General features: G+C 35.2%; 1 protein-coding gene across 3 annotated transcripts in view; it reads right to left on the bottom strand.

Annotated features, from left to right (window-relative positions):
• Window positions 1-3,941: 3,941 nt before the first annotated feature.
• rgs12a (regulator of G protein signaling 12a) overlaps window positions 3,942-13,800 on the bottom strand; it is a 73,766-nt gene continuing 63,907 nt past the window's right edge. For all 3 annotated transcript variants that reach the window (XM_056461137.1, XM_056461136.1, XM_056461135.1), the window contains exons 16-18: window positions 12,343-12,457; window positions 9,948-10,397; window positions 3,942-4,599 (exon numbers count right to left, since the gene is read on the bottom strand). In XM_056461137.1, coding sequence (XP_056317112.1) covers window positions 4,349-4,599; window positions 9,948-10,397; window positions 12,343-12,457 — 816 coding nt within the window. In that variant the 3' untranslated portion in view covers window positions 3,942-4,348. The remainder of the gene's footprint in view (window positions 4,600-9,947; window positions 10,398-12,342; window positions 12,458-13,800) is intronic.

Here is a 13,800-nt window from a genome sequence, read left to right on the forward strand (position 1 = left end):
TATTTATTTGTTTTATTAACAAAAATAAAATAAAGTAATAAATGAAAAATCTATCACATGATTTCTGAAAGAATAAACAGTGTTGGGGAAAGTTACTTTAGAAAGTAATGCATTACAATATTGAGTTACTCCCCAAAAAAAGTAACTAGTTGCGTTTCTTCATTACTTTTTACAGTAAATAATGTGCTACTGTACTTTTGCGTTACATTTTATTACCTGCCTGAGGCTTGATCTCTTTCAAAACTTGCAGAGGAGCTCTGCAAATAACGACACACTGTATAACCTTCATTTACCTTTAAAAAATACATAAAAACTAATGATAATGTTGTCTTCTGAGTAGGGTTGTCGAGATACCATCAATTCACGTTACGATACCAGCTGAAGAATTATGATACCAAGTAGTGTTGCGATACTGTAATTCATAACTCATATCCATTAAATCAGTGTTTCCCAACCCTGCTCCTGGAGGCACACCAACAGTACACATTTTCAACCTCTCACTAATCAAATACACCTGAATCAACTCATCAGAACATTGGAAGACTCCAAAACCTGAAATGAATGGTTCAGATAAGGGAGACATTTAAAATACATACTGTTAGTGTGCCTCAAGGAACAGGGTTGGGAAACACTGCATTAAATAAAGAAATTTGTCAGAAATACTATATTTTATATGTTATAATAGGCTCACTTGAATTGAATTCATAATTCCCTTATTATTGAAAGAAGTATTTGCACATCACTTCATCTAAACTATTTTGTAGATAACTGACAGACAAAAAATACATTAAAGTAAAGACACAAATTATACAGAATGAAATTAGTTACAAAAACAAAACAAAATTAGACTTTATGAAGTGGTTAAAAATTGTTTGAATGTTTCCTGTTGCTCTTTTGGGTTTTTCATAAACTGTGCAACCCTACCTCTAAGAACCTCCTGATCCCAGAGCTCTACATGCTGTACAGATTAATAGACGTTTAAAGCAATGCGGTTTGCTATTATTGTACTTTTTGTCTTATTAAAAAGTGAAATCACTTTCCATTCAGATAATCCTCTTTTCCTTTTCTCATGTGTTCAAAATAATGAGAATATTTCCATCGCAGCAGTGTATGGCTCTGCCATCTCCTTTCTGTCTGTTCCTGCTTTCTCTCATTGCGTATGGGATTCAACGTGACGACATTCATTTTAATTCAGCAATTTATTTTTTAAAAGTGAATCAACTAAACTAAAAGTAACTCGCATTACATTTTTTAAAAAGTAACTCAAATATTATTACTTAATGTTTTAAAATTACACCTTACTTTACTCGTTACTTAGAAAAGTGACATTATTACGTATCTCGCATTGCGTTACCCCCAACATATATATATATATAAATAAATAAAATGAGTACAGATTTACATCTGCTATGCTAAATGTACACCATATCTGATTTCACTATTTGTATTTTATTTTCACAATAGTTATTTCAAACAATAAACACTTTACTTGTATTATGTATATAAAATAATTTGCTCATTTTAATCTGTAACGTGTCTTTTTATTGTTTGTTATTTTTTGTAAAATTCATCTATACATCATATCTTGAAGGGGATAACATACCCACATATTCAGTTATTATTTACTCATTCTCCACTTGTTCTAAACCTGTCTGAGTTTCTTTCTTCAGCTGAACAAAAAATAGGATTCTCTGAAGAATGCTGTAAGGCAGCAGTCATTAGCTATGTTTCCATACAAAAATGCGAATTAACTTTATGCGCAGGACTGGATTATCACATAAAAGACGTGCGAATAAAGCAGCGTTTCCATCCAACGTGTCAAAGTGAACAAAAACGTCACTTCCCAATTAACTGGCACCAAATATCAACAGTTAAAACGGAATTTGCTGAGATAAGAGAAGCTGCGTGAAACTTTTCCTCATTTAATAAATGACTTGTGCCTCAGATAGCAATCCTGACACAGCAGTGAACGCACGGTGGAATTTGAAAGTGTGAGAGCAGAGCACAGACGCTCTTGATTCTAGAGGTCATTAATAATGTAATAACAGTAATACTGAAATGGTGAGGGGGATTTAGAATGACCAAAACAACATTTCAGGTGTTTTACAATGTGCTCAGCCTGCTGGTTTATCCATTCACACATATTTTTATAATCACATGATCTCTTATAACAAAATCACATGACCTTTGTTGATGCGCATACTGGAATTTGTTCAGTAAAAGTGTTTCCATCGTAGGTTATGCACATTATTTCTTATCATATAAAAAGTTTATGCTACTCAGTTATGCACATATGTTTTATGCACATTTTCAAAACGTATGCACATCTTGGCATTTTCATCAACCAATTTCTTATGCACATATCCAAAACGCGCATAAAAAATAGGTGAATGGAAACGTAGCTTTTGACTTCCATAATATTATTTCTTCCTATTATGGATGTCAGTGGCTGCCTTTTTTCTAGCATCCTTCAGAGTATCTTGTTTTGTGTTCAACAGAACAAAGAAACTCATAAATGTTTAGAACAATTTAAGTGTGAGTATAAATGACATGAAAGTTAATTTTTGGGGTGAACTAGCCCCTTTAACTTTCAGCTAGCTGGTAAATGGAAACCTGGGTTATCTTGCTTCAAGTTTCACAAGTAAAAACAAAAATATAAGGTTTACTATAAGGGTTAACATCCTTATTTAAATATTAGCAGCGTCACAGTCCTATTATTTTCCTGAAAGCCTCATTATTTGTAATTTTCCTCTCAAAAACAGAACACTGTATTTTCAAGATGTGGTTAAAGGTGCCGTATTTAGGTTTTTGACTCTTCTAAAGAATAAAATAACCATAATATGTTAGCAGATATTTAAGAAACATGCCAAGTGAACATTCTTGTTTATCTGAAAAACAACGCTGAAGTCAGATATTCTGCTTTGAAAATGGGCGTGCCAAACCGCTGTCTTTGTTTAGGTTCTTTTAACCCGCCCAATGACAGTTTAGCTAATTATATTTCAGCACCCGGGTTATTTTGTGGAAAACAGTGTATTTCATTCATTCAGTCAGAAAAGCTCCCAAAGTGTGTGCCTGCGAACGAAATGTGACCTCCCGTGGACAGTGACAACCTCTGAAATGAGAGGCAGATTCAGAGTTCCACATGATATGTTATTAATTAGCAAATAATAGAAATATTACGAGCGTAAACATTAGGTGAGCAGGTTACATTGTAACCCCGTGTCCTAACAACACACTACCTGATGAGATTTGCAATGATAAACAATTTGGCTGTTTGCACCAGACAAAACATGACAGAATTGAAATACAGCCATTCAGAAGCACAGAATAGTGCACTCACTGCACTCCAACAGAATGGTAAGGTTTATAATCTAATTAATACATATTATACCTCTTTAATATTATTAAATGTAGATGCTGAATCACTGATATGTAACAGCTTGCACACAGTTCTAAAAGTTCAATTTCAAACGGTTTATTTTCAAGATCTGAGGTGAACTATCTGCTGCTGCTATCAGTATATAGCGATAAATGTCATGTAAAATGGCTTTCAAACTCACATTATTAGCATTTAACACTGAATAAAGCACATGAGGTGTACCTGAGGTGATCATGTCATCAAGTTTTCTGATGTTCAGCTGCAAGAAATAGAAGCCATTTTCAAATATTTCAATTTGAGGTGTTGGTTAGGACAAAACCTCCTTTTAATATGGAAAATATTCCTTCAATCGCGTGCCGTTGCTTTTATTTAAAACACGATTTAAATCAGCCTTAAGGCTCAATAGTCAGGCACACTGCTGTAGGTCTTCAATATGGCAACATGTGCTTGCGTGTGTTTTGATCCAGGAATGAAATACCTAGTTCAAGCACTGGGAGTCAAACTTCCATACTGCACATTTAAAACATTGCAGACACAAAAACTTGACACAATTGATGACAAATAGATTTTAACCATTTTTTAATAATGATCAATTCATTTTGTGGCTTTTAGAGCTGAATCTGTTCAACACAAGATTAGATGTTTGCACATACTTCTAAACATCACAGTGCAAAAGCAAAAAATCAAACGGAATGAATGTGAACTATGAACTAGTGCACTATAACTACAGACAAACATCTGCGTTTTACATCCTAGCATGAGTCCAAAGCAGTCCCAGCGATTCCGATGAGCACTAAGACCCCAAACTAACACTGAACAGTTTTCGTTTTTCATCATTAAATACAAAAAGTTCAAAACGTACAAAATATTGGATCTCAGGTTTCCATTATTAACATATACAATATGTTCCACATACACATTTTGGCTCCGTGTCATCATCAGTCTTTTTGAAAGCAGCTTCTTCTTCTTTCAGACAAACGTTGCTTTGTATTGCACAGTGTCGCTCTCGTTGACTTCCAGCACGCCGCTGAGGGGACGGGGGGCTTCTGTGGAGGGGTAAACGCCATTTCTCATTTTGTTCTGGCACTGGCGAAGTTCAGCTGCGTATCCTTCAAAACTGTCCTCCAGAGTGACACCCTTGTCCCGCACATGCGAGTTCGGCTGCGCTGTTGAGCTCAGGCTGTTTACCGCTGAAGTGCTCGTGTTTTCTTCTTCTGTACCTGGAGACAAGTGTGCAGACCAATCAGTACAGCAGATATCAAGAAATGGTTAGATTTCACCAAGTAGGGCATCTACATCTATGTTTAGGCTGCAAACAGCCAATCAGATTTAAAGGATAAATTGAGAGATTGTGTTAAATTTAGGCTTACAGTTAGGATTGTGTGCTTCTCATTGTTATCTAACTGTTAATCCGCTCTGATTTTGAGAATAGTTTATGTTTAGGGGTTGGGATTAGGTATAATTTCAATCAGGAATGATGTTACAAGATCAACATACTGTAGATGTTAATCAACAATGGCATCTTACTTGGCAAAATCACACCCACCATGAAGAAACGCATAGAGAGAATGTGGGAATGGATGATGAAACTGAAGAGGGAAAACAGGGATGTCACACAAGATCACAGGCAAGACTAGTCTGATTTTGATAGGATTTATTAGATCAGATTCACACAAAATCAACATGATGATCAACTATAAAGGAAACCGGATGGCAAGCAAACCAACAACGTGACTATGTTTGAAGAATAGCATAGAGGATGAGCTTTAAAATGTAGTGTGAAATACTGTAACCATATTCCTGCTAGAACCCAGGTGCTTCTACCTCATTAGCCACATTTCCACTGTCGGGCCAATGCGAACCAGGGCTTTTATTGGGCCGTGCCATGCCAATAGCCTGAGAGCATGCGCAGTGAGGCCGAAATCATGTTAAGTTTTCACTGTCAAGCTAGTAGCTCGCAGAGCGTCACACAAACCCTGCCCCCAAAACGTCCCCCGAATAAAACGTCACACACACCATCGCATCATCACTAAACGATTAAAATGAAGACAACCGAAACAAACAAATGATACGTCGCTGTGCAGCATTACATGATATGTCTATACGCACAGGCCTTTGTAATTTCATTGGTTATATTTGGTTACTCGCCGACCGACTGTTGGCATTGTGCACAGAGTGGTCTCACCAATAACAGAGGGATGACCCAGCGCACCATCCATAATATAAATCCACAGAAATTTACTTGGTAATAAAACATATTTTATAACATCCTCATTTCGGTGCACCGGAAAGCGCAACCTGTTAACATTTCCACAGGCTATATGACACTTAATTTTATTTAAGAGAATTAATTAAAGATGTTGCATATTATTTGGTTATCTTAAGTAAAGGAAACCATTAAGGGTTTCAGGACATAAGAGCAAGTAATGGGCGATGCAGTGGCGCAGTAGGTAGTGCTGTCGCCTCACAGCAAGGTCGCTGGTTCGAGCCTCGGCTGGGACAGTTGTCATTTCTGTGTGGAGTTTGCATGTTGCAATTTTGAAGGGAAGACAGAATAAGTTGTTCAGATGATCTCTGGAAACAGACAAATGGATATGACAGAGCTTTCTTCATGCCCCTGCTCTCATAGCATTCTGATGATTTTCATGCAGTCATCTCAAGTATAGTTAAAGGGTTAGTTCACCCAAAAATGAAAATGCTATGTTTAATTGTTCACCCTTGTGTCTTTCCAATCCCCCTGAAAATTTTGTTCACCGTCAGAACGCAAATCCGAGAGCTCTCTGACCCTCCATAGACAGCAACGGTCCAGAGATGTTCAAAATCCAAAAGAGGAACAATAAACATTGTCAGCACGTTCAATGTGACTTCAGTGGTTCAATTGTAATCATACAAAGCTCCAAGAACACTTTTGTGCACACAATGTTTTTTTTTTTTTAAATGACTTCAACAAAGGGACCATTGCGGTCTATGGGGCGTCAGAGAGCTCCCGGATTTCATCTAAAATATATCTTTAATAGGGTATATGCTGAAGCATGCTAATAGGACTTTTAATTTGCCAGTAACCTGGGTTAAGTGCTTCTGGTGAAGGGTATGCCATTGCAAAATTGTCGCGTTTAAGGTCTGTTTTCTTTAAAAATCAGCGATCTCCACTGGCTTAGTGATATCTGATATAAAGTGGGTCTCAGATTGTAAAAGAAGCACTGATTTAAATGACATTTTTCGCCGCCATGTCTTTAAAATATGAATATTTATTTTACCCCGGTATAATCAATGGAGCTTCTGCGCTAGCCTGCCGATTCTGACAGGTGAATGCCAAAGTCTATTTAACTGACTGTATTGTTATTACATTACAACATCGATGCTGTAAAAGGAATCGTATAAAATGTAGAAAAACTCACAATAACAGGTCACCGGAAGTTTATCAGTATGGGAACAACACTAGCTCAGCATATACTCTATTGTGTTCGGAAGATGAGCGAATGTCTCAGAGGATTGGAACAACATAATGGTGAGTAATTCATAACAGACTGTTCATTTTAGGGTGAACTAACCCTTTAAGCCGGTTGTTTTTTGTGTATACAAGAGTTAAATGGAGTATGCTTTGAAACACATGCACATTAGAAAGATTCATCCTTGTCTTGAGTCTGCAATTTTTCTCTTTTAAAGTTCTGAGTGATAAAATGTCTTTATACTTCATTGATGATACACTGTGGATAAATATAAGCAACACAAAATTGATCAAAGTGTTTCAATGCTGAAATTCACATCACGCAAGCACTGTATAAATACTCTAGCATACACAATAAAACCAAAGTATGTTATGTTTGACCTTTATTTTTAAACTTTCAGTAGGTTGAAAAGAACATGCTGACCACCAAATATCAGATATGATGGATTAGCTCAGATTAAATATCTCACTAGACTCCAGATCACTGCCGCAGACATCTGGATAATCAATATTCCAGTATGATATACAAATGCAATCAGGGCAAGTCTGAATTAGGAGGAAACAAGATGCATATAGATGAAAGATGACAGGAAAGATGAAACTGAAGAGGGAAAACAGGGATGCCACACAAGATCACAGGCAAGACTAGTCTGATTTTGCTAGGATTTATTAGATCAGATTCACACAGAATCAACATGATGATCAACTACAAAGGAAACAGGATGGCAAGCAAACCAACAATGTGACTATGTTTGGAGAATAGCATAGAGGATGAGCTTTAAAATGTAGTGTGAAATACTGTAACCATAGTCCAAAACCCAGTTTAATGTCTCACATTAATCAATGATTGGAGTGGAGAGACACATTTGTGTGTATCATAAGAAAAAGAAACGATTATTTACAGCATTCTCGATACACCCATGTGAACACTTTAATAACTGCAGTCTTTCTTGCATATACATAGCATGATCTGCAGGATGTCTTGTCTTATTTTTATTTTTCATTATGCGCCACAACAGGAAAGACAAACGAATGATTGTTAATTTAAAGCTTTTCAAACATACATATCACATAGTTCACAGTGGCTGTGTTGATTTGATTTCTGTAGTAATAAAATGTACACCGTGCAAAGCATGCACATTTTCTACAAATACAGAATACCCATATGCCCTGCTAAATATTACAAATAGTATATACTGTGTTGAATAGTATAACCCACAATGGCATGAACAAAGTAACTCAATGCTATTTTATACATCTCTTAATTGACTCATTAAAAAATTGCATCGCAAAATAAGCATACTGTCCATTTTGTGTCAGCTAATTCAACTTGAAGTTTAAAGATCATGTGACAATGACTGTAAGAGACTACAGTTTGTACATACTGTGCAATAAGCAATACATTACTATTTAATCTCATGCTATAGCTAACACAGCTACATATCTGCTAAAAAGTTTAGAGTCATCGAGGAAGTGTTAGATTGATGTTAATAATGATACAAATGTTTCATTTTCTGCTCTAATTCATCAAAGACTCCTGAAGTTTGTACAAAAATTAGCATACTGCACTGAAAAAATGATTTCTGCAAAATAGTTGCAAACAACTTATATGGGTTGAATTTGAACAAACAAATTAAATTGAGTAATGTTAATTACGTAACTAATGTGAGTAACTTAATTTGTTCGTTTAAATTCAGCTCAAATACAACCGCTGAACATAAAAACAAATTGTAAATATATATATTTAATCTTTGAATCATTTTTTTCAGTGTGGATTGAATTTCTGAAGATTGGAGTGCGATTCATTGAGTAACTTTTTGAGATTTTTTCATTTCTTTATTTTTTTAAACATGCATAATAGAACACTTGAAAATGTTCTGGATGCACTTTATTTATTATATTTGTATGTGTTTGAAAGTATAAAGTTAATATTTGTTTTATTATATAACATTTTGATAGCATTTCTTTTACCTAAAATACTCTCAATTGTAGTTTTTATTGCCAAAAACTGACAAAAAAAAAACAAATGTTTTCATTATTTGTAACTATTTCAGCAAAAGTCTTTCTTAACACTTCTAAAGTTAAAATACTGGTATTGTGTGGTCTAAAAAAAGAATAGAAACATTTATGAAAACTTGGCATCTTTTTTGACTATTTTATGTTCTAATTTACAAAAACAAAAACAAAAAACTTTGTTTTACTCAAACATGTAACTACAAACTGAGAATTTTCTTCTGGTATCTTAATAATACATAAATTTGACGTCAGAATTATTAACCCTCCGTATATTTTTTGCCCCAATTTCTGTTTAACAGTAAGAAGATTTTATCAACACATTTATAAACATAATAGTTTCAACAGCTCAGTTCTTATAACTGATTTTTTTTTATCTTTAACATGATGACAGTACATAGTATTTAAAGGCTTAACTAGGTTAATTATGCAGGTTAAGGTAATTAGGCAAGTTATTGTATAACGATGGTTTGTTCTGTAGACTATCGAAAAAACATACAGCTTAAAGAAAATAATATTGACTTTAAAATGGTCTTTAAAAATTAAAAACTGCTTTTATTGTAGCCGACTTTTTCCAGAAGAAAAAATATTATAGCAAATACTGTGAAAATTTCCTTGCTCTGTTTGGGAAATATCTGAAAAAGAAAAAAACTTCACAGGAGGGCGAATAATATTGACTTCAACAGTTTGTGAATAATTTGTTTTTACTATAATAACACCCCATAAACAAATATCAACATTATTGTTCTATATAAAACATAAAAATTATTTTATACTTAAAAACATTTATAAAACATGTTTTGATCATATAAATTCAGTGTTTGTGAACATAACAAGACTCCTTTAAAATAAAAAAATAAAATAAAAAATTATAATTATATATATATATATATATATATATATATATATATATATATATATATATATATATATATATATATATATATATATATATATATATATATATATATATATATATCTGACTGAGCTCAAACTTTTTAACGTGATTATGAAGCTGATTCTAGTAAGTACTGTACAAGACTATGACACTCAAACACATGTAAGCCACAACACACACACTCAGCGCTAGTCAGGCGGGTGAAATACCTGTGCCGTGAACAGCCGGTGGAGGAGTGAAGTTGGCCTCTGCTAGACTGCCATCATAAGGTGGTGGTGATGCGGGCAGTGGAGGCGGGAGCAGTGTGGAGTTTGGGCTGCTGATGTCACCCTCCGCCACCAGAGTCAGATCCCCTAGGCCTTCCTCCTCCTGCTCGCGGGCACCAGCGGAGCGCAGGATGGGGGAGAGCGGTGCGCTGAACGGCGCTGAGGCCGGGTGTCCGTTGCAGGGGCTGGGTTTAGGGGGATGGGGGTTTGTGGAAGTGGTAGTGGTGTGGCCGGGTTTATGAGAGGTCGGGGTTGAGCAGGACGGAGGAGATTGAGGTTTGGGATCAGGGTTTACTCGGAGGAAGTCGGGAAGGACAAGATCTTCTTTTCTCAGCAGGCCTCTCTGGTCGTCAACACGACTGCTCTGAGCACGACTCAACAACTCGAAAAACTCTGCAAGATTAGAGGGATTTCAATAATAAGTCGCCTTTGTAGAGCGTTATAAAATGCAGTCAAGAGAAATGATGTCTAAACACATGCTACATGACATATTTGGACAGTATGGCTACACTTTAAACATGAGTCACGTCTACTTTTTTGTCTGTTAAATACAATTGTATTCTAGATAAGACTTTTTTGACATTAGTCATAACAATTAGAGCGTCAGAACTACAATATTATTAAAATCTGAAATAAAGTTAAAAATTGCGTTGAATATTGCATGAAAAACCTTTAAAATTATAAAACTAAAATTAATACAATAAATTTCATAAAACTAAACTAAAACTATAAACAGAAAAACCTGAAATAAAATAAACAGTAACTGAACAAAATACCTAAAAATATAAAACAAAATAACAAAAAATAAAAATATTATTTTAATTCAGTTGCTAAGCAAAACATTAAAATTAAGTTCAAATTAAAAAACAAACCTAAAATAAAAACTACAATAAAACAATATAGATGTTTTAAAAATGTACAATTTTTGGATAAAACACATCAAAATTTGCTAAAAGTAAAAAAAAATGTTGAAAATATATATAAATAAAAACATTATGTATAAAAATTAAAATAAATAATCCATTCATACAAATCCTATTTACACAGAAACTCTCATCAACTTCTGTCCAAATACAAACTTGTACACACACTCAAGAAATGATTTTTGCTGTTTTTTAAAATACTTATTTAAAATAAGCTGAAATAACACAATTCTTGAGTTCTTTGGGACATCTTAACTGTTTTATTTTTAATTCACATACATTTTTAACGTAAGCCGAAGGAAAATGAACAACATGAAGGAATTAAGGCTGGTTTATACTTCTGTGTTGAGTGATCAGTGTGACCCACAGTGCTTGCCTTGCGCATAGTCATGCTTTTATACTTCTGCGTGCTGTTTGTGTTGCTCTGCAATAACACTTTCGAAACGCTAGCTGGCAGTGAGGTTTTTATGTTCCTCTGTGTCGAGTTTTTTCGTGGGTGTTTTGTTTTTTCTAAATGCTAGATTAATGTACAAGTAGCTAAAACTCGCTTATTCAGAGGCGGAAACCGACAGACGTGCAACAACTTTAGTCATAAGGTAAACACAAAACAACAGTTTCCATCTGGAGCTCCTTTATGGGACTCGTCACTTGCAAACACTCGCTTCATCGAGCTCACGGCTCTCAGCACCGCCCACACTCATCACCCCTACCAAGCCGACCAATCACAGAGCTTGCGCTACGTGTTGTTGCGACGTGTAGTTACATTTTTAGAGAGGTGCGCGTCGGCGAGGGCTATGTGACCGCAAAGGCTGCCCTAGACTATACACGTGTGCTTAATGCAGAAGTATAAATCAGCCTTTAGTCTCTATTTCAGAGGTCATCACAGCAGAATGAACCGCCAACTATTCCGACATATGTTTTACACAGCGAAGCCCTTCCAGCCGCAACCCAGAACAGGGAAACACAGATACACTCTCAGATTCACACACACACACTCATACACTACAGGCAATTTACTTCATTCAATTCACCTATAGCGCAGGTCTTTTGACTGTGGGGGAAACCGGAGCACCCGGAGGAAACCCACGTGGAGATCATGCAAACTCCACACAGAAATGAAGACTGGCCCAGCTGGTACTCGAACCAGCGACCTTCTTGCTGTGAGGCGACAGTGCTAATCACTGAGGGACCGTGCCGCCCTCCTTCATGTTGTCCCAATGCAAATCGATTCACTTTTTTAGTACAGCTAATTAAAAGTAACTGACTAATCATAACTGACAGAATTTTCTTAGACGACTCAACATAATTTGTTTCGAAATGTGTCTTGGTTTGATATCTTGTTATGAAATGAAATTCACACATTTGTAAGCATGGCTCAAGCCCAGAAAGGTCAGTAAAAAGTGTGAAATATGTACCTTCAGTTTCATCTATATGATTCTTTTTGCCTTTCTTCCTCTCAGACGCCGCTGTGCTGGGATGCTTGTCTTCAACATCTGCTTTCAATGGTTTCACTGTCGAGTTATCGTCTCTCTAGCAATGCAGCAAAGACAGATACAGTGGAAGTCAGAATTATTATCCTGCCTGAATTATTAGCCCCCCTGTATATTTTTCCCCAAAACATTTTTCAACACATTTCTAAACTTAATAGTTTTAATAACTCATTTCTAATAACTGGTTTCTTTCATATGTGCCATGATAGCAGTAAATAATATTTGAAATATACTTGCGGTGGTAGCCGGATTGAAACACCATTTACCCACATCACACAAATAGTAAACTATATTCGACAAACAAAGCATAATTTCATATTTAATAATAATTGTGTTTATTATAACACGATTTCTTTTCAATGGGACAAAGTGGAAAAAAAGACTGAAATAAAAAAGAAACACTTTTATGCAATTCAGGAGCCATGTGCAACCACTGATGGATAAAACCTGCTTCTCTCTCTCTCTTTCAATTTCAAAGAAAACTTTAAATCCAAAGCATTTTAGATATGTATATAAAATAGCCTGTGTAATATATTAACATCATCAAATTAATAAAATAATCAGCAAATGAGAAATAAATGACAGAAAAGTTAATAAAAACAGACAATATCTTTATTTATCATAATTGCAAGATTAAAACGAGTAGATTTTTTTAAATAAGGCAAATGCGTTGATTAACCATTACTAATGGTGTACATATATTTTGCATCCAGTTTAAAACAGTCATGTCGTCCACTACGAGTATATAGTAACGTTTTTTCTGAGTCGTTTAAATAAATGAATCTATTATTTACTTTTTCTCTCGGTATCGCGGCTGTGTGCGCTGTCAGCTGTGAAACCTGGCGGAAAGTAGTCTTTAATAAAAGCGTAATGAGTAAATGCATAGAAGCTTTAAAAGTGAAAGCAAAAGTTGAATTACGGGCATTTTAGGAGATTTAGAAACCCGGGCCGGACTAACTTTTTAAGTGCCAAAAATGCGCAAGTCTGTGGGTCTGAAGAGCATGTGAAACTGTCTGCACGATTGTTGACAGGTCTCGCGGGCACAGAACGAAACTGATAAATGAGAGAAGATTTACTAGTTAATCGATCGTGGATGTTTGCTTATATTTAGCGGATACAAAGTGTAAAACGATGTTAATAAATGAAGTTAAAAAAAATGTGTAACTAAATGCACCTGGGCAGGTAAAGTCTATGTGTGGGAAGCACTGTCATTGTATAACAGTGGTTTGTTCTGTAAAAAATATATTGCTAAAGGGAGCTAATAATATTGACCTTAAAATGTTTTCTATAAAAATTTTAACTGCTTTTATTCTAGCTGAAATAAAACCAATAAGACTTTCTCCAGAAGATAAAATATTATAGGAAATACTGTGAAAAATTCCT

The sequence above is a fragment of the Danio aesculapii genome, chromosome 7, assembly GCF_903798145.1.
Source record: "Danio aesculapii chromosome 7, fDanAes4.1, whole genome shotgun sequence".
In the NCBI taxonomy this organism is placed as follows: Eukaryota; Metazoa; Chordata; class Actinopteri; order Cypriniformes; family Danionidae; genus Danio; species Danio aesculapii.